This window comes from Petromyzon marinus, chromosome 16, assembly GCF_048934315.1.
Source record: "Petromyzon marinus isolate PM22_M1 ecotype Great Lakes invasive population chromosome 16, UKy_Petmar_22M1.pri1.0, whole genome shotgun sequence".
NCBI classification, from domain to species: Eukaryota; Metazoa; Chordata; class Hyperoartia; order Petromyzontiformes; family Petromyzontidae; genus Petromyzon; species Petromyzon marinus.
The window spans coordinates 3,767,866-3,790,598 of record NC_133682.1 but is presented as its reverse complement, the minus strand read 5'-3'; the positions used below and the strand labels follow the sequence as shown (position 1 = coordinate 3,790,598).

The 22,733-nt window shown below is 40.6% G+C and overlaps 1 protein-coding gene across 2 annotated transcripts in view; it reads right to left on the bottom strand.

Annotated features, from left to right (window-relative positions):
• LOC116942767 (protein diaphanous homolog 1-like) overlaps nt 1-22,733 on the bottom strand; it is a 123,752-nt gene that overhangs the window by 89,493 nt on the left and 11,526 nt on the right. Inside the window, exons 2-10 of one of the 2 annotated variants that reach the window (XM_032955025.2) lie at nt 21,799-21,837; nt 20,473-20,631; nt 19,946-20,050; nt 9,043-9,194; nt 8,538-8,612; nt 8,229-8,298; nt 5,584-5,735; nt 2,237-2,345; nt 1,170-1,280 (exon numbers count right to left, since the gene is read on the bottom strand). In XM_032955025.2, coding sequence (XP_032810916.2) covers nt 1,170-1,280; nt 2,237-2,345; nt 5,584-5,735; nt 8,229-8,298; nt 8,538-8,612; nt 9,043-9,194; nt 19,946-20,050; nt 20,473-20,631; nt 21,799-21,837 — 972 coding nt within the window. The remainder of the gene's footprint in view (nt 1-1,169; nt 1,281-2,236; nt 2,346-5,583; nt 5,736-8,228; nt 8,299-8,537; nt 8,613-9,042; nt 9,195-19,945; nt 20,051-20,472; nt 20,632-21,798; nt 21,838-22,733) is intronic. The other variant, XM_032955026.2, reaches the window with a different exon arrangement.

Sequence of the window (22,733 nt, the reverse complement as noted above, 5' to 3'; positions counted from 1 at the left end):
CCCCAAGAACACCATCCCCACCGTCAAACATGGAGGTGGAAACATTATGCTTTGGGAGTGTTTTTCTGCTAAGGGGACAGGACAACTTCACCGCATCAAAGGGACGATGGACGGGGCCATGTACCGTCAAATCTTGGGTGAGAACCTCCTTCCACCAGCCAGGGCATTGAAAATGGGTCATGGATGGGTATTCCAGCATGACAATAACCCAAAACACACGACCAAGGCAACAAAGGAGTGGCTCAAGAAGAAGCACATTAAGGTCCTGGAGTGACCTAGCCAGTCTCCAGACCTTAATCCCATAGAAAATCTGTGGAGGGAACTGAAGGTTCGAGTTGCCAAACGTCAGCCTCGAAACCTTAATGATGTGGAGAAGATCTGCAAAGAGGAGTGGGACAAAATGCCTCCTGAGATGTGTGCAAACCTGGTGGCCAACTACAAGAAACGTCTGACCTCTGTGATAGACAACAAGGATTTGGCCACCAAGTACTAAGTCATGTTTTGCAGAGGGGTCAAATACTTATTTCCCTCACTAAAATGCAAATCAATTTATAACATTTTTAACATGCATCTTCCGTACAAAATCAGCAGGGGATCAAATACTTTTTTCCCTCACTGTATGTAGATTTAAGGCAAAGACAACACTGATTTCTACTCAATTAAGCAATGAAGGTAGTCTACATCATCTAATGAGAACCCCGAGCCAAAGGTCGAAATTCCTCATTCTTATGGCATTGGCGAGTCTATCCATCGGACAACCACTCTTGACTGTCTTTCAAAGTGGTACTAATTTTATTAACCACGAAAGGATGATGAGTCAATCCCCAAAACAGGATTTGAATTCGTAACCTTCTGGTTTCGACCCGCTCGCTCTTTCACTGATCCACCTCGACCGATGGAATTAGGCATTTACAAAAGTCTGTGGAGTCTTAACATTGTAGTACATTAGAATTACTTATTAATGAGAGGTAATATTTAAAACACGTTAAATTGATCGTCATTACAGTATCTCCATTTAAAGTATTGAACATACATTTATTAAACTTGAGTCATAAGCTAAACAGTACAAACACAAAGTGTGAAAAATATATTAAGCGTTAATATTTTACAGTAGTTTCGAACAAAAAAATAATCACAGACTGCTCTAGCAGATGTCAGTGCATGGGTACCGTAAGCGCCTTGCCTAGGCCATTGCGCATGAACTCGTTACGGAGATGAATCCTGAATTCTAGATCCTCCGGGGTCTCCACCAGAGCGTTGATGAGAATAAAGCAAGCAATCTGCAGCATACACACACAAACACAGGTGACAAGAGGCGTTCGTTTCATCAGGGCGGCCAATGGAGGCTTATGCGTAATCCGAGAGAAGAAGGCAACTCCTTTAGAGGAAGGAGTACCCACACTTTACCCCAATGCATGCGACCTGCCAATCAACTAACTGTGATGTAACCCATTTATACTGCTGGATGGACGTAGGTGGGGGTTTATTTTAAGAACATTGGCATTTGCTTCAATGAGCATTGTTCTTAAAACCACAAACTCTGAATTGCAAATCCGGTCCGCTAAACCATTCATGCCTAACAGCTTGAAACAATGAAAAAAAAAAGGTCTAATTAATCAAATGATTAGTTGAAATTTGGGTTAGGTTAAATAATTAAGAACACTGTGGCCCTCCAGAACAGTTGTGCACTCCTGCCTTAGGGTCTTTTTGGTGCAGGGTTCATGTGAGCAAAGGGAATGGAAGCAAGTCAAAAAAGCCCATTTTGCAACAATAATATTATCACCGAAAGAGCCAACGGGACAGCTCAAGTAGTCTATTGTACACTGGATAGCACTAATATCCAGCACTTGGAAGTCATGAGCTGATTTTTACACACATGGGTCCCTCCCAACATGGGTTATGGAGTGGCAGCACAACGGACGCGTCATGTACATTTACTCAGTGGAACCTTTCATTTGTGGATATGATATCAGCGGGCCAACATTGATATTAAACGAGAGCAGCTACTCCTGAGAGAAATTAAGCAAGTTTAGAGAACAATCGGTGAATTTTAATTCGTAACAAATCAGGGGTGATCTTCGGTGAGCGGGATGTTAAATATGCATTTTCATTGCAATTAAAGTACAAAAATGACTCGGTAGGCTCCTAATCATGTGTCCTCTCCCCATTTATACACAATTATGTGCAATTACTTGTCTACACAATCATAAAAAAAGCATATTTTCTTCCAACACACCTTAAGTGACAGGCTCTGCTTTACATCCAGGCCTTCAACGATGGGTTGGAAACGCTCCTGCTCACAGATCTCCGCGCATTCCGCAAGCGCATCCAGCACTCGGCTTGAGCTGACAAGCGGATGCACACACACATAACCAGACACACACAGATAAAAAAAAAACACACACACACATACATAATCTAGCCCATTGCAGTGTGCACGTTTTGGCCCGAGGGCCAGGAAGTGTCTTCCTTTATGATAAAGTTTCTTCTTGTAATGCTCGGTGCACATTCGCCCAAATCCGTGTTTAATTTGCAAGTGTAGACATCCAAGGAAGTATGCTTTTGCAAATGGTTCTGTAAAGTGTTAGGGTTCAAAATAAATGGCACTACTAAGCTGTATAACTACTTGGATTCTTTAATTTGTTTGACTAATAGCACACTTAAATCTGCTGCCGCCGTGAGTGTGAAGAGGGTGGTTGTAGGGTGGGTAGAGCCTCGGGAGCTCTACGTATCGTGGTGTTAGGAGGAAAACCTATCCTTTTCTCAACCGTAAAGTTGAAATGTGGTTTATGGCATCCTTAAGCAAGCATTAATTTGGAGAGGATGCCAAGCTGCTCCATCAAAACGAATTGTTCTCACATATCCCTGCTTATTACTACACTTGCTTTCAATCGAATTCAATTAAAGGCAGAAAACTGCATTGAACAGAACAGACAGAACACATTTACAACGATTTCGAAAATCGTGAATTTATAGGCAAACTGTACTTTCCTAGAAACTGAATATTTTTGTTCGTTTTTTTTAGGCGGTGACATGGCCCAGCGCATTTTCCACTTGTTGCAGAGGTTCATGGTTCAAATTCCAATGGCCGCCCTGGTTAAAGGCAGTCACTGCATCGGGTGCTTTCAGATGCACTTTTGTGGCCGTCTGGAATGCTCTTCCTTCCAACATTAGGAACCCACTAGAGCTATGCACTTTATTTATTTAATCTTTAGAACTGCTTTTTGTGTTTAGTTTGCGGTCCTTCCCCCGCACCTCCGATTTGCACGGTTGGCTAAGTACGGTGTGAAAGAAGTTCAACATGCGCACAAACAATCCTGTTGGTGTATTTACCCTAAAAATATGCAGTCTGCTTCACATTGCTTGTGAAAGAGCCTGTTATGTCATTCACGAGAGGGGGAAATTGTCTTCCGGCATCATGGGCCAATTTACCAAATTCGAAAAATTGCCACAAATTACTCAATTGGAACTATGCTTATAAGTCGTGTACCCACCCCTCTCCACCCCCACTGAACACTTGGCAGGACACTCGTGAAAAGGAGTCATGAGAGTGAATAATACAGACATTAAATTTACCATTCATTACCTAAGCTGGCCAATTCATGCGTCTTGTTTTAACATGCAATCTCAGCGGATACCTTTAATGTTATTTCCAAAGAAAATACAAAAAAGGTTGTATAATGAATGTTAAATTAAATTTACTTAACAGTGTGCTTTAATTGATAGTAAGTCAATCATATCACATCTCCGGAAAAATGATGAGCCGCTGAGACCACACACTAAGGTTCACACAAGTGAAAGTTCAGTTTGGAAAACTCGTGGAAATGAATTTGTACACCTAGGGCATGTCCTAAAGATAAATACAAGTTCAAACTTCGATCACAGCAGGAGTCCCTTAGCGTCTTTGCAAACCAGTATCTTTGAAAGAACGGTTCACTGAATTTGTTGGAAAAACAAAAGCATATTTTCCACGTCTCGTCTCTTCCGATACCTTCAACATTCGGCGAAGACATGCCTGTGAAAGTGTTTTGCCCTCCAGGAAATATTTTCTTTGAAAGAAACGAGATAAATCTCAAGCTGGGTATGTATGGGTTATTTTTCTCATTTGATCCATTTTTATGCAATTGGGCAGAGCCAGAATTTCATATGTACATTTCAAAGGCCTTTAAAGATATGGCAAATTATTCATATGATGGTGAAGCAGCTTTTTTACTTGGGAATAAGGACTGTAATTCAGATATAAACTATTTGTCCACTTTCTTGATAAAGGATAAAGGCTCATAAATCACCACGGTGTCATACGTATTCAGATTGATTTGCATTTGCAATACACGCCGGAATGTCCAGGGTACATTCAACATCGTATGTCAAATTATTCCTTATACAAATGGTTTTTTTGTTACTATAATCACCTTAATAATTTAAACACGTTTCATTATCATTACACTTATTTACACAGGAAAGCCTCCCTTAGTCTCAAGATATGTTTTCAGGAGAGTCCTGCCAGGTTAAAATTGCTTTGCACATTCTGATTGAGTAATTTACGGCCAATTTTCAAATGTGGAAAAAATGTGGACTATTACGCAGCGCCACGGTGACGAGATGTTAAATACCTCACCTGGTATGCAGAAGGTCGTGCGTTTGATCCTGACTCCGATGCCTGTATATTGAGTGGACATGTTCTACCCGTGGGCCATGTATGTTTCTTCGGGTCCTTCAGCTTTTCCCTCAATTATTTATAAACAAACGTTTAGTTTTGGCTGCTATAAATTTGAACATGATAAGCCAATTAGTTGAGCTATCATTTATGGCCAGGCCGCTTCTGAAAAAGAGCTATATAGCTCAGTGGGCCTTACCTGGTAAAATAAAAATAGTTGAATTCTTTATTTAGTTCATACAATGGCCTACTCCTTCGAATGACATCACGGGTTGTTAAATGCCCCACTGTGATGCAGATGACGCATATTTTACGGTTCATACACACGCAGTATTAATCATGGCAGCCATTATCAGAATCTGTATCTAGACTGGAGGAATCCGATGAACTACGAAACTCTTTTTCACAGATGTCCAGCCACTGGATTTGAATATTGAACTTCTGTAACAAGCAGCATGGCCTCGCGTTAGCAAGGCCATGACTCTGTCCCATTTGTATTACTCAGAAAATATATATTTTTACTTTGAGGTTTTATTAATTGGTGAAATTGCCCATTTGTTTGGGAAACCTTTGTATTTGTTTAAAACGAGAATGCATATTTACAATGTGGGGAACCGGGAAAAAGCCATATGAAAAATATACCAGCTTCGGCAGTTGAAGCCTCTCTAATGGAGTGCTTGCTAAAATATAGGACAATGAAACACTGAAAACTGGTGTGCTATTGCACTTATTCCATCTATCATACAGCATGTAGTGAAATATATCTTTGGTGCAGTGTCACTTTCCAATAAAGTACAACCAGCCTGTAAAAACCTAGTCGCGTGTAATCAAAACCAATGTGCGAGTGTGTGCGTACATGGTATGCAGCCAACAGACGGTATGCACCATCCGACCGACTATGGCACATTACAAGGGGAGCAACTTACGGCTTCGCGCCATCAAAATGGTCCTCGTCGAGTATAGAGAGCGCGGACAGCAAGCGCACGGCCTCCACCATCATAGACGGGTGCCGGGGCTCGACGGCACGCGCCAACAGGAGCACGCCGTTGTGGGTGGCCAGCATGGCGCGCAGGCCCACCTGTGCACAGCAAGTGGTGAGGAACGCACGTGCGATGCTACTCAGGATGCAAACAGCACGGGGCGATTGCTGCACACACATGCAAGCGCTCCCGATGTGATTTCGGATTGTGCCGCTTGCTGATCTGCAAGATGTCCGGGCGTTTTGCGCCCACGTGCTATGAGCTGAATGGTTCGGTTCCAGAACAAGCTCTCGAGCACGTGGAGCAACGCGCATTGTCGTCATGCCGAACAACACGCGGTCAGAACTGAAGATGCATCAGAGAGCTGTGCAGTACAACCATGAAACCTCGACAGTACCACGAACGTACATATATTTAAAAATGCCATTATATTTCGAATTTTTTTTCTGTTGCGGAAATTACAAATGTGAATACTGTCATCTATTTTATTGTATTTTTCAAGTTTTGGGTACACCGTCTCATTCTTATATGATCAGTGGTATTCAGCTTTTCAGAAATCCAAGTGATGTTTCTGAATAAATTGATGAAAAAATGCATGATATTATCATGACACTTTCCCCAATGTATTTCAAGAGATGAATAAAAAGAGTAGATAATGGCAGTGCAATGTAGGCTACATAACTACACATGCTCATTTCGATGGAATGCTGAAACAGCTTTAGTTGATTGGAGGAATCCGTTTTTTTTTATTCCCTAATGAGCCAAAATCTGCAAATAATCACATTTCAAAAGGACGCTAGAAATGACATGAGCCGTTACACACTTCACTTATTAAGAACAGCGGGCATATTAATTAAACATTTTCAAGTGCCAAGGAAGAGCAGGTGTCTCTGAGACTAGCTCAGAGACATTCTAGGGGGTACAAATCCTCCTTTAATGTTTATTCACAGCAATCTCGTACATACGTTTGTGAAGATGAAACAAGAAACGTCACGTGTGCCACATGCAGAGTTAGAATAAATTGTATTTGTAGGTTATATAATGCATGTCCATGTAACAACAGCCCGTTGCTTTTAAGAAATAAATGTATTTATTCACTACAAATTCTGTATGAATTTACTCTCAAAAAGTCGTCTCCCAAAATATACGTTCATCAACGTGCGATGATATATTTTGAGTGCCGTCTGTATGTTCACAAAACTTATTTAGATGGAGGCCTTATGTCTACCAGTTACTCACATTTTCCTTGTGATTTCATGCATTGCAGAATATATTGAGCTATTCTATACAAGCCATCGTGTTCCTGCACATGTTAAACTTCACTTTTCTTCTATATACACAGAGTCTTATAGTATCATCGTCACATTCAAAACATAAAAATGCTAATTTCATCAAAAATATAAATGAAATACATGCGAAAAAGTAAAATTAATGTAAAATAGTAAAAATTTAAGCACTTTTTAGACAACAGCAGTTTACCAAAACCATATCAGGATAACTATAGATTAATCAAATTATACAGGCCTGTTTAAATGAATGTATCCCAGGTGGTAATCTAATAACACTATATAACAATTAACCCAAATGAAAAACATAATAAACACCCAGAACAAAGGGTTCACGTAATAACATTTCAGCCCGTAATAGATCAGAGCATGTCACGATCTTTTATCCAGGAATTATTATTATAGTCACTTTAATTGTTCAACCATTTTGTGTTAATAACGTCAAACCACAATTTAAACACACTTACACGCAAGTCCCCCTACACACACACTGAGAAAGTTGAATGTGTATGCTCCAACACACGCACGCACATTACAAAAGTCAGCGGTTGTGAACGGCGCAAAAGTCTGGTGGTCAGGGCAGGCAGATTATCCTTCATTGAAAAACCACTGGCACCTAACCGTGGTCAGCATGGTGCATGTGCCCGCCTGTTACCAGGGCAGAAATACAACATACAGGGCCAGGCAGATGAAAAATATGCAGTGGAAAGCAGAGGGCCTTCAAAAGAAGGGTTGGGGGAAAAAAAAATGTTGGTGATATATTTATCCATAGTAAAAGCCCCTGCACTTAACCGTAGCCGGCATGGCGCACAGGCCCATCTGTACATGGGAAGAGCAACAAAGCAGAGGCCATGAGAAAGCAAGGCTTGAAAGAGAGACACAGAATACAAATGAATCTAGGACACTAGATGGGTGCTAAGGGAGGAGGCGGGGAGTACTTTGGCTGGGTGTTAATGGCCACATGGGCAGATCAGCAAAACAGTGCATCACAAGAGAGAGATGGGCAGGAAAAACAGGAATTGGGATCTATGGGGAAACCAAGGGAGGATGGCCTGACTAATCGTTGGTGTACATTAGAAAACAAACGTCTGAAACAATTGTGCAATATGAATAAGACGTTTAGAGTACCCAGAATCAATTCGTTTTCAGTAAAATGTGCCGATTCTAACTCATTACAGAATCTAACGTACACATACATGATACTCCCCAAGTATCCATTTCACTTCAGCGTCATGAAAAAATCTCGCACTTAAGTATGCTAGTCATGCAAAAAAAAACTCCACTCCGTTGACACCCGACACTTACCTTGTTGTTCATGAAGGCCCTCAGGCATCGCACGATCTCGAGCTGAATTTTCCAATCAAAGTGATTCGGGCTGAGCAAAAACACAAAACACTCACACTTTAATTTATCTGCAACACTTCCCAGTGTCTGCTTGAGAAAGGCATCTGAAGGACATATAACATGTAATGCACACCTTGCTCAGAACCACTCTAACAGTGACCTCGATAAATGTATTCATGGAAGATGAAAACAAAAAGGTGATAAACTTTTATATATATCACAAAATGAGATGATAAAATCTTATACCAAAATGAAGTGACAGTAAAACACCTTTGTTTCTCCTGAAGGTCTTGTAGAATATCCAAAAGGATCTTTAGTCCTTCATCACCAAAAAGCTCCACCCAGCTGTGAAAAATAAAATAACATTAAACAATTGATATAGATTTTAAAAAAATTGGTGTTTTATTGATTTTCTAAATATGCCTCTAAAAAAGCTTTTTTGTCAAGCAAGTAGCATGTAATATACATCAGGAAAATGTAAATATTTTAATGTACATTTTGCACAGAAGTGTCACAATCGTGGGACTGGTGCTCAAAATGTTATATTTGTTGGATATAAAAAAATATATTTTGTCTTAGCTACAGCAAAAGTGGCAGCCACAATGTCAATAAGAACAGAGATTTCACAGATTCTCATTTTTTTCGCCTCTTTATGAACTCAAACCCTACAACAGCAGCAGCGGCGGCAGCGGCTGCCCTTCCTTGGGCTCCCCCCACTGCCTCCACCCTCGTCCTCAGCCCGAAATTAAATTCTCTCATTCCCGTGACGGCACACCTGACAGGATTGCTCGTGAGGGACACTCTCAGAGACTCCAGGCAGGAGAGCAGGCGCTCCTGATCGGAGTCGTGTTCCATCTTCCGAAGTCCAGTCAGTTCTGTGATGTAGTCTTTTCCCGACAACGCTGTGTCCCGTTTGTGCGTTCCACCCTGTGCCGCGTAGCACCACACCACAACTAAAACGTCCGAATGTGCAAATAACAACCAAAGATAACTGCAGTCGCAATGGATGAATTTTCAAGAAATAAGCATCGGTTATTACAACCAAATGGTAAGCAGAAGTCGGGGAGGAAATACAAGGTGTGCATCCTCAAATGTGTCTGCATTGTTATTAGGCATGGGTTGAGAATGCACATTAAACAAGTGAGGTTTAATTGAGCCTCTAGGTACACATTTAAATCCCACAGGCACAGTAGGTGCTTGCTAGTTTGAGACTGTCAATCTTCTTGGTAAAAAAAAGATCAATGCTTTACATTCTAATTACGCCACGTACCTGAAGTTAAACTCAAATTAAATTACTACAATTCATTGCAAAAATAAGTGAAAAGAAAAGTTTACAATTACCTGAAAAATGAGCAAAAAATATCTACAAAAACTTTGTTATTAACACTGAGAATGCTCAAACTTCCAAATCTTTTTCAATAGGGAGCAGGATAATCATTGCATGCAGATTCAAGCAATTGGACAAGGATGTAATTTCACCCAGAAAAGCTTCAGTTTATCCCATATTCATTTGGCCAGAAAAGGAGAGCAAGACAAGGTATAAAACAGCAACTGAAACGGGGAATATCACCTATCCTGCGTATCGCCATCTGGCTAAACGCGATTGAATGAGCGTGCTAAAAAGGAGCGAAAGCTGTTACGGGTGCTATCAACGTAAATCACACCCCAATAAATGAAAAAAAAGTCAGCACCCAGTTCGGTGCGTGGGAAATGTCAACCGCCAGATGGGCCTGAAATTTTAATGGTTGGCTTGATGAGTTTTGCCGTGAAGCTTCGGGGTGTTTTGGGTTGGATGAGGGTAGTGGGTGGATGGGTGGAGGGAGAGGAGCTAAGTGTTGGTTAGCATATCTCTGAGGATTGCTGATAAGTATGTCTGTCGAGGGAGCAACACAATGAGTCAAGCTTCAGGCCTTTCTCCAATTACTTTGGTATCGCTTAATTTTCACTCAGGGTGGGCATATTCTATCACATTTTCAAAAAATGTATTCTACGATAAGTGGGTGAGACTATATTGAACACGTGTCACATTTTTTGACAATACATACATCGCATACAAACATTAATTATATATGTATTTTTTACTCAAGAAACCACCTGAATTTCATCCCAGGAGTTTGGAAAATAACATACCTGGGAAGGATTGTTGTCAACCAACTCATGATCACGAAAACAGAGTTCATGTAAAATCTTACACAAACATTTTATGTAATAATTTCAACAACATAGGGCTTTTCTTTTCAAATTGAGACATGTATACAAGCATAACATTGGAAATACAAACTAGGACAAATGCACAAGTATGTACATATTCTTAGCTCTTTCGGTAAAGTCACGTTGAAGGAAAACAATAAAATAATAAAATATATAAAACAATAAAAATTCTCACGACGTTTCGACCATAACACAAACAGTCGTCATCAGGTGTGTTGGTTCGCATAAATTTATTTATTTTTAAACGGTGTATTTATTTATTTAAAAACACGTCAGTGCCACGTGCAGCGACTTGGCAGTTTATTTAGAAGGACTAGTCCATCTATGTTCTGAAAAGAGGAGGGGGGAGACGAAAAATGAATGCATGCTGTCTGAAAGCCACCGTAAGCATGAACAATCAATTAAGACCTGAAATGGTTTATCAAATCTTTCCAATGATTGCTAAGCCAGAATCCATCTTCTCGGTTGAAATTGTCTCTGTGCTTTTTTTTGTCTCTGTACCCTACATTGCGGGGATCACAAAAAAGATCTCCAAAATCTTGAATAAACACAAGATCCAGGTCCGTTTCAACACATTACAAAAAATCCGTGATCTGGTTCCGTCTGTAAGATGTGATTCCAGACATACAGTACCCTGGTGTCTACAAACTAAGTTGCCTCTGTGGTAGTAGTTACAATGGAGAAACCAAACGCCATGTCTCGGACCGCATTCGTGAACACAAAGCAGACCTTAAACACGGTAGGACCAACACCTCGGCCGTGGCAGATCAGTGCTATAATTCAGTAAGCTCACATGACGTTGACTTTTCCAAGACAGAGGTTCTTTGTAAGCCATCTGGCTACCATGAGAGATTCGTTCATGAGGCTATCCACATATACAAGCACAGAGACAATTTCAACCGAGAAGATGGATTCTGGCTTAGCAATCATTGGAAAGATTTGATAAACCATTTCAGGTCTTAATTGATTGTTCACGCTTACGGTGGCTTTCAGACAGCATGCATTAATTTTTCGTCTCCCCCCTCCTCTTTTTAGAACATAGATGGACTAGTCCTTCTAAATAAACTGCCAAGTCGCTGCGCGTGGCGCTGACGTTTTTTTTAAATAAATAAATATGCCTTAAAAATAAATTTATGCAAACCGACACACCTGATGACGACCGTTTGTGTTATGGTCGAAACGTCGTGAGAATTTTTATTGTTTTATATATATTTTATTATTTTATTGTTTCCCTTCAACGTGACTTTACAGAAAGAGCTAAGAATATGAATTACTGCAGTCACGAAAGCTTTAAATCAAAATATGTACATATTCTTTGGGTCTTTCGGTAAAGTGAGGTAGATGGTTCAAAGAAAATAACAAAAAAGCTTTAAGTCAAGATTTAAGTATGTACATATTCCTTCAAGGCACATAGAACAAACAGAAAAAACCTCAAGCGCTTAAGTGAAAAAATAAAGCATAATCTGGTCATCCACATGCACAGAAATGTCTGGTACGATACACTCAAGAACGTGTAATTTTTAACTGTGTAAACACACATACACACGCAAATTAAGTGTATGCATAATACGCACATGTCCCTCTGATGAATAAAAGGTAAAAGTAACACACACACTGCCTGGTTATTTAACAAAAGGAAGATTTACTATTATCACTCTGACACTCATTTACTGAAGAAAGCCTCACTGGGTCGCATCACCTTTTTTCATGACAGGACTTTATCAGCATTTGGGATGTTTAGCCAATACCAGCAATGGAAGACAATCAGTGAAACCGGACGAAATCATTACAACACAGGGGAAGAACTTACAAACTCCTCACAGAAAGGTACCAGAATCGGGAATCGAACTCGGGATTCTCTTACTGTGCGCACAAGCATTACCACCGTGCTGCCACCCTGCGACCCAAGACCAGCTCAGTTATGTTCCATATCGTTTCAACAAAACACTGTTGGCAATACTCTTTGGTTCTATTCGGTAAAGTCACGTAGGTAAAAATTAAATAACAAAAATCACGACGTTTTTTACTTACCACCGTGCTGCCACCCTGCGACCCAAGAGCAGCTCAGTTATGTTCCATATCGTTTCAACAAAACACTGTTGGCAATAATCTTTGTTTCTATTCGGTAAAGTCACGTAGGTAAAAATTAAATAACAAAAATCACGACGTTTTTTTACCTACGTGAATAGAACCAAAGAGTATGGATCCTTGCAGTCACGAAAGCTTCAAAATCTACAACTGTTGGCAATGCGATGGAGCCATTTAAATTGCCAGCTTTAATAATTTTGAAAGTAACTCGTGACAATTCAGCATAAACACACCCATTGCATTGCAGTTTTCAATTTACTGAAGCGACGAAGAAAACTACAAATTATTCATCGCGTGTAAAACGGTGAAAGAACCCATCCTAGAGATTGCAAGTAAAAAAGCAGCGAGTTATGAAAACTAACACTCAAATTAATGACATATACAACCCAGGAAAAAGAGTCAAATGCGGCTGTTGAAAAGATGACTGCAATTTGCCATGTGATCTGTAAACGTGAGAGTGCGATTAAAAGAAAAAGCTCCTTTAAGTATGCAAGAGAGAAGGATGATGCATTCTGAAAGGTGAGGTGATATTTACCCCGTTTCCTTGGGTCACGCAACCCCAATTCTTTAGCACCACTAATCTAACAACTAGCCGCTTCTTCCTTAAATGTCACCAAAGGCAAAAACATTTTTCACTCACCTATTCCTTGAAATTCAAAGCTGAATAAATAAACAACCCTTTTTCCGTACGAGCACAGAACAACACGCGTTACTGAGGATTCGTCGCTTTTCTTAATGATGCTGACGGAGTTTGCTTGCATATCCACTGCTCAATATAAACATAATTTAATGATGTATAAATAAGGCTTGCTGCAGGTTGAGCTGATGCTTACATTTTTCTGTTAAAGTGTTTTTTTCACTCTCCAAATATTCCTTTGTGTACACAACAAGCTTGTGTTCAAGTGTTCAGTGTGTTATCAGTACTGAGTGGAGGTTGCTAAAATCAAAACAAAAGCAGTAAATATCAGTTGTGCGAGAAGAAAAAAAAACATCTAAATTAATGTGCTTGCAACTAAATGTATTCACTGTCCTTCAATAAGGGGAGAACCTACTGCGCTACGTGACCTCTGCGGCAGGAAACAGTTGAAGAGTTAAGTTTTCAGCACAAGATCCACTTTAGACTTACGATAAGTGCATTGAATAATGCGGTTGCAAATAGATTAATTCATACGTATGCAAATCATAAGCTTAAGTCAGTTCTATGCGAATGGAGTGAAATGTACAGATCAGACAGAACAGACATGAGACATTATAAACGAGGGGTTAAAATAGGACTAAAAAGAATTTCGTCTTGAATGAAATCACATCCCCAAATCATAACAATAAAGTCGCTAGGGAGACGAGCCATTACATGCATACCAACCAGCCATTCACACCACTATACATAGCATCAATACTCTCACGTACCACATAGTAGACCTGGGTAACTACTTCAAGAATCATATTCGAATCCTATGCGAGGACTATTTCTGCAGAAATCATGCTTCTTTCATGAGTAATTTCCACGTTTAAATCTCCATTCAATTCAAACGACTTCTAACAGATATTCTTCCATGAAATATCAATTCTACTGCAAATCTACCTTAGCTAGTAGCTATGATTAGCTTAACTGAGCATCATCACTTCCAGTCTTCCAGAATTGGCAATTAAGGCTATTTTCAGGTAACCAGAATCACCGCTGAAATGCATTGGCAATGTCCAGTGTGTGGAATTGGCCGGATCAACCCAAATTCCATTGTAGTGTTCAGGCAAGGGAAGGCCCTTTAGGACTTGGACAGCCTAGAAGGGGCCAGACTGGACGTGGTACTTACCCATGCCCATGAATGACTGTGATGCAAAGAGCCAAAGTAGCTGTCCCTGTATATGCTAGGCTCTAGTTTAGCATATACAGGGTTACTCCCATGTGTGGTGACATTAAGGGTGTCACTATGGTGGTAGCGCCAGGCACTGTCATAAGAGTGCTTCTGTGCATCTGGAACCTCTCTGTGGGGCCAGAGTGAGCACGGTTTGCGAACGGGCCCCAGGGGGCATAGTCCTGGTGGCGGCCTGAGAGAGGGCAAGTCAGGACATGGTAGTCTGGGTGAACAGGAGGGCACGTGACCGGGACAGGGCAGTGAGGGGGGCTTGAGGGACACGTGACGCTCCATCGAGATCCATCGGGAAAGGTCTAAGGGGGCGTGGCCGAAGGCGGAGCGAGGCCACGCTCAGGAGCATAATGGGGCAGTCCCGAGAGCGTTCTGGAATCATCCTGGGGTCCCCGCGTCTTGTCGTCGTCTCCGTGTCTTCATCTTTGCTCGGCATTGTGGGTCAGGCAGCATGTACGCTGACTGACCCATTCGTGTAGTTAATCCGCTACCGACATAGTTAACAGGAAAGTTATCACTTAGATGTTGAACCAGTGTACGTTTATGTAGTTAGCCCTGTTGGGGGTGTTGAAATAAACGTGTTGCCTCCAACTCCAGTGTGCGCCTCCGTACAACACACTACACATGTATATGGTAGCATATACACAAAATAAGTTCAAGATACATACATACATGTGCCAAGACGTCTGAGTGGTAGTCCCGTTAGTTCGAGTGACCATCCCAGTAGTCTGGGAGATTCCAAATGTAAGCCGAGTGGTCCCAGTAGTAGTACCAATGGTCTGGTGGTATGAATGGGAGTCCCTGCAGTTATTCTGGTCCCAGTGGGCTGATTCCGAGTTGCAGTAGTCCCAGTAGTCTGAGTTCTTAGTTTGAGAGGTAACCAGTAGTAGCCCTGATGGTTAATACCAGCCGGTTGAAATTGGGGTTAAAACCAGCCAGGTGATATTGACCAGTATTACATAAGCATTGGCCATATGTTTCAAAAGGGCTTCCTCTCAACCAGCCAGACCCCATGGACCCTCCCATCTTGCCTAAATGACATTCAGGGATCCAGGCAGCATGGCCAACCATGATTCCAAGATTCTGTCGATCCTATTTTGCAGCTAGGAACTATATTATATTGTAAGGATACTGCCATTTCAGGCTAAGAATCTTGAAAATCACCAAGCTCTCCTGTATATACTTGGGTACACATATATGTACACAGTGAGGGAAAAAAGTATTTGATCCCCTGCTGATTTTGTACGTTTGCCCACTGACAAAGAAATGATCAGTCTATAATTTTAATGGTAGGTTTATTTGAACAGTGAGAGACAGAATAACAACAAAATCCAGAAAAACGCATGTCAAAAATGTTATAAATTGATTTGCATTTTAATGAGGGAAATAAGTATTTGACCCCCTCTCAATCAGAAAGATTTCTGGCTCCCAGGTGTCTTTTATACAGGTAACGAGCTGAGATTAGGAGCACACTCTTAAAAGGAGTGCTCCTAATCTCAGCTTGTTACCTGTATAAAAGACACCTGTCCACAGAAGCAATCAATCAATCAATAAGATTACAAACTCTCCACCATGGCCAAGACCAAACAGCTCTCCAAGGATGTCAGGGACAAGATTGTAGACCTACACAAGGCTGAAATGGGCTACAAGACCATTGCCAAGCAGCTTGGTGAGAAGGTGACAACAGTTGGTGCGATTATTCGCATATGGAAGAAACACAAAAGAACTGTCAATCTCCCTCGGCCTGGGGCTCCATGCAAGATCTCACCTCGTGGAGTTGTAATGATCATGAGAACGGTGAGGAATCAGCCCAGAACTACACGGGAGGATCTTGTCAATGATCTCAAGGCAGCTGGGATCATAGTCACCAAGAAAACAATTGGTAACACACTACGCCGTGAAGGACTGAAATCCTGCAGCGCCCGCAAGGTCCCCCTGCTCAAGAAAGCACAAACATGCCCGTCTGAAGTTTGGCAATGAACATCTGAATGATTCAGAGGACAACTGGGTGAAAGTGTTGTGGTCAGATGAGACCAAAATGGAGCTCTTTGTCATCAAATCAACTCGCCGTGTTTGGAGGAGGAGAAATGCTTCCTATGACCCCAAGAACACCATCCCCACCGTCAAACATGGAGGTAGAAACATTATGCTTTGGGGGTGTTTTTCTGCTAAGGGGACAGGACAACTTCACCGCATCAAAGGAACGATGGACGGGGCCATGTACCGTCAAATCTTGGGCGAGAACCTCCTTCCCTCAGCCAGGGCATTGAAAATGGGTCGTGGATGGGTATTCCAGCATGACAATGACCCAAAACACACGACCAAGGCAACAAAGGAGTGGCTCAAGAAGAAGCACATTAAGGTCCTGGAGTGGCCTAGCCAGTCTCCAGACCTTAATCCCATAGAAAATCTGTGGAGGGAGCTGAAGGTTCGAGTTGCCAAACGTCAGCCTTGAAACCTTAATGACTTGGAGAAAATCTGCAAAGAGGAGTGGGACAAAATCCCTCCTGAGATGTGTGCAAACCTGGTGGCCAACTACAAGAAACGTCTGACCTCTGTGATTGCCAACAAGGGTTTTGCCACCAAGTATTAAGTCATGTTTTGCAGAGGGGTCAAATACTTATTTCCCTAATTAAAATGCAATCAATTTATAACATTTTTGACATGCGTTTTTCTGGATTTTTTTGTTGTTATTCTGTCTCTCACTGTTCAAATAAACCTACCATTAAAATTATAGACTGATCATTTATTTGTCAGTGGGCAAACGTACAAAATCAGCAGGGGATCAAATACTTTTTTCCCTCACTGTAAGCAGGTCAATGGCTGAAAAATATGAGTACAAATGAAAATATTATAACCAATATATATACAATATAATAAATATATGAACAAGATATAATTTCTCAAAAATTACAGGTGTTACACAATAGCTGGTGGTATGTCTTCCCAGAAGAATATGTTTGGCCAACTGTGGCTTCTTAATGTCACTTTTAATGCATTCAGTCTGCTACCCTATTGTAACGAAAACAGTCCCGATAACACAGGATAGACTATACCTGATTCATATTCCAGTATTGTTGATTTAATTACGTGCTGGAAAATAAATACAATTATTTGAAATCCAATACTTCACTTAAAAAGCTTGAGAAAGTAGATTTGTTTTTACTTACTCTTTCATCTGCCATGAACACGAAAATATAAAAAAAATACTTTTTCAATACTAAAATTATAGCTGTAATGAAATGTAAAGCAGGCAGAGTAAAATGTATTTAAGCAATAGATTGCCAGGTCTAACAGAGGTCTGGCCAATGTGGGTTTCAGCTTGGTTGTTATTCACATGCAAGGGTCCTCTGTGGGTGACACGGCATGGCCTCATAGTATAATCTCCCAGTCGGTAAAGCATGTCATACATTCCATTAAATAGCAGGCCTGTGGGATACCTTTATCTCAAAGGCTTTAACCTTGATAGAGAAACAAAACTAAAGCGAATTCCTCCCCGCATCCACTGTGTGCTCCCTTTTCTACTTCGTCATTTAGACTTTAGTTTTGTGGTTGGTCAAATCGGCTTGACAAAGATCAAATGATCGGAGAACATTGCTGTGCTTTCAATTATCTGTTTAACATGGTCTTTCCAAAATCAGTTTAATTAGTAATAGGGTAGTTAATTTTTGCAATTAAAAAAATGTTCATGAAAATGTACGTTTCCCACATAAAATGTTGCAATGAAATAAAACAAAAATTGCCCAATACCAAGGTAATCTTTTCAAATCGAAACATATGCCACATGCTCATCTTCATTAAAAAATGAACTAGCCACCTACTGCGGCTCATTGCTTTGCTCATTGAAAACATAATGAAGAATAATATTCTGTGTAGAGTTTAGTTAAAATTTGTTCAATTCTGGGATGGTAGCATTTTAAATTATCTTACAACGTGCAGTGAAAATTATTTTAAGGAGACAAAAAACAAGTCAAAAAGTAAATAGGTCACATCAACAAATAATTACAAGGAGTAAAACATGCAGAAATTTGTAACAAATTATTTATACAAAAAAGCAAAAGAGTGGAGCCTCACTGCACACATGTCACCACTATACAAAAGCAAATAAGCCTGCTTGATTAGTGCCACAAAACCATTTTTCCCCCAATCTCCCTTCTGTCATTTTCTCAAGTAAATCACAAATTTGTGCAGCCCCTTACAGACAGGCCATGCCATTTGAAATTCCTTGAATAATGTGCATGGCCAAGGGACTATTGCCATACCACCTGTCAGTCCCATTTTTGTTCTCCATAGCCACAAGCGGACACCCGTCACGAGTGCACACCTCCAACACTCACTGATAAGAAGTCATTCTAGGGTAATCAGGATCCCTTGCTCTCTATGTCTTTTCTCCTGCTACCCTTTCTCAAACACCCACTTATTTCGGTGTGTTTGGGCTGCCCATCAGATAGGATTGAGATCTTCGGTGGCACCACAACTCATGACTCGGAGGTAAATGTCACCTGTAATAATTTACGCATACAGGCCATGAACCTTCCCTTTGGCAATGCGACTAAACACGTAGTACAAAGATGGTCTGCCGTTATGAACGCATTCTAACTGCATTTTATGGTGTATATATCCAGAACGTGGCTATGAATGACAAGATACAGTTTTAAAATGCATGTCACAAAAGGCATCAGGTATTCCAAAATGTAATTTAATGTACTTAAAATGCCAAAACAGTCTGAACTGGAGCTTATTTGTATTCTGTTCATTGATGCTGTTGATTCAGAATATAAACAAGGCAAATGCCATTGGTTCTTTTTAATTCTTCACAACATCTGCAACCTGTTTAACGATAATGGGCATGGCTTGCTGATTATGTCTCACCATCTAATATGTTGTACGAGTACTTTACAAGAAAATGCCTTTCAGTGGGCGTCAAATCTAGATTTTTTTTATAATAAAAAAATTGCTGCAGTATAAATTTAAAACTTCAATTATTAAGCAATGAAATGCCTTTAAATAGTGAAATTAGTTTTTTTTTTTTTATCAGATATAGGCATCAAGAAAAAGATACACTTCACAGTTTTCTTATTCATGAATACTGAGAATAAAACTAACGTCACATTAAATTACGTAATAATCAATCTGACAATAACCCGTTCAATAAAAAAGAATACAGCAGTGCATATCGTTAGGTCATTTCTGTTAACGTCAGGTAGCCGAGCACAAGTCATGCATTTCCATGGTAAATGATGACCTCTGCTGGACAAAATATAAATTATTCAAAGAACTAAAATGTTTCTCGCGTGCCAAACTTTAGGGCTGTAGCGGTGAAATAGTGCCCTCCCATGGACAAATAATGTATTTCAATGACAGGCAATTCCACTGCAGTGGAGATGGAAAATGTTTCAATCAGCACACCACTTGAACTCTGTAACATCTCAGAATCCAAGGGTTAGGGACAGGAATCAAAGTTCAGCATTCAGTTGGCGACAAGAGTGGGAGTGGAGGTGATGGCAAACTCACCGTCTTGGAAGAGGAAGCCATGTATTGTAAAACCATGTCACGCTTCGTTTTTTCATCTTTGTGGCGCAAAGGAGCCTTGTGGGCCTCACTGAGGTTCATGTCCTCCTGTTGTGTAAAAAAGAAAATAGCAGCACAATAGTACAACTTCTCAGAATATCTCTAAATTATTAAAAAGATCAAGCTTGGAGGAATAAAACCACTCTTACTCCAATTATCTACAGGAGCTGTATGGTCCTGCAAATATTCCTATTAGCTGTGTTCCTATTATTATTATTATTCACGATTATCCCAGGATTTTCCTATTATGATTTGCAGAATAGCTTTCTTTTAATCGCCATGGTTAAGAGGAGTTGAGCAGAAAATGCACCTTCTTATCCGTAATTGTTTCCTACAGACAAAGGGGGGCGTGGGGGTGGGATATAATCATGGATAATTGAATCCGCGGTACTGCACCTCCACATCACCACGAAAAAAAGGAATTCTCCCGCAAAAAAAATAAGAAAGGAAACGTATGTATGGTGTTTTACCAGCATCTTCTCAAAAAACGTGTGGATCTGGTCCTCGGTGAGGTCATCTCCACCGAAAGGTAGGCTGCTCGGCCCTCCTCCACGTTGCACAACGACGGGCCGGTCCCCTTTCTCCTTGTCCTTCTTAGCGGCAACGCGGATGCTTGCAAAGCGGTCCAGCTGCATTATCACAACACATGGGGGGAAATTAGCGCAAGGAGAATTTCTTCCAACAAATGCAGAGTAGTTCTTTCGAAGGGAAGTGCAACGGTAACTGTCAGAAATTGTAAACCAACTTCTAATAAAGCGTAATTGCGAGCACAATGCGCACATCTTGCTCGCTTGGATGCCCTTTTCAATGTACGATTTTATTTATACTTTTTTTTTACAAATGCCATGTGAAGGGCAAATGAGCATAACATTTTTTATATAATGACATAATAATGTAAACTAAAAAATGCAGTATATATTAATCTGTAAATATTTCGAAATGTAGAGCTATGGCAGTAAAACACTTTATTCCTACAAACCGCATTCAAGTACAATTTACAAGTGTCCTATTCAATTACAATATAGTGCATTTAACGGAACAGAAAACTGCGGTCATCTGAAATGGCCTCATCTTCTCACACTCATGGGTTAGGAGTGTATGTGATGGCTATGTTCACATCACTTCTTTATTCCCATATACCAAGAATACAAATGTAAAAATGATGGCAAATAAAAAGGTGTTGCTGAAACCACAGGAAGGAATAATCAAAGCTCAAAAGCAGACAAATTGCCCAACGATGATGAGCTGTTGCAGAAATACTCCTGAAAATCTCTAGTTTCCTTCAAGTTAATCTCATTCTTCACGAGAAAATTATCAAATCCAGTTGCACATTTTAGACGTGATAACACAACAGCGATAACAATTATGGGTAAACAATGAAGGTAATGAAAGCTGCAGTTGGCTCATGGAAATGCACGGTTGAAATGATGTAAATTTGGCGAAAGCCACGACCAAGGGCAAACGTACATTACAAATAGAAATGTCTTGGCAATCACGTTATTTGGGATAGCTTGTTCAAGCGTGCTAAATCTCACACTGCAATAATGAAACACGTACACTAAGTGGAATACCACGGATCCAAGGCACACTCCGAAATGTGCAGTAAATGTTTACTCGTGCAATTCCCATTAGTCAGCAAAGCGTTTTCTTTTGGAGGAAAGCAAGAGCATTCACGAAGACATTCCATCCATGCGCACCTTTGGTCACATGCATGGCACTCGTGAATTTGCAAGAGTTATGCAAACAGAAATTGTGTGCAGATAGCCCATGTAAGCAAGCAGCACACACGACCTTACCAGAGACACCTGCTCATGATCCGTAGATTTTTTCAGTTTCTGTTCTCCAGGAACGAGGAATTAAAAAGTAAAAAAAAGACAGAGTAGAAAAAAGAACATTGATTGCTTGTTAAATCCCATCACCAAATACAATCAGAAGGATAAAACAACAGTCAGTGATGTCCTTGGAGAAGGGTAAGAGTTTTCCCATGCCTGAAATTGCCGCATGTGCTTATTTAACTTTTGTACAGGCGATTGAAACAAAGAAGACAGAGTGCATGCTCACAGAAGCCACACAAAGGCACACTTTAAGTATATGCGCCAAATCAATGCCAGTCCATCATTTTCAATTCAAATTGTCACTAGTCATTTTTATTCTAGTAATTTCCTTTAGTTTTCCTCTTGGCAAAAAAAAACAGATGTTGGTCACTTCTAGACCCATCAATAAATTCTGCACCGTGGTGAAAAATAACCAAGCGGTAGCATCGGTACTTAGATGTGCTACACACGCTCAGAACTACTGTAGTTGCAATATTATGCTCTCACTGAGGAGTTAACTGCTTATTCCTGCTTATTCCAATAAGCAGTTATCCCCAGAACGTGAACGAATCGGCATGCTATCTGCCGTAGATGTTGCACTGCATGACCCTCGTTCTGGCAGCAAGAGTAATGCAGCCACCTGGTTCGATAGCGCAGTATTGTCACGCTCTTCTTTAATCTCGCAAACCTCATGTCGCCGCTGTTTAAAGTTTGACTTGCCCTTTAGGAAAGCAATCTCTATTCCTATAGCCGTATACAGCTCGCCACATCCAACCATTTTTTTTCATGGTACGTTTCCCACGTAATGCGGCTCACAGTGGCACTCGTCAGCTTGGTTATGCTCCAACAGTAATACAGTGCCAGTGTCCAAGGAATTTGTGATTCCATTTCTATCGAAATAAGTTTATTGCTTTATC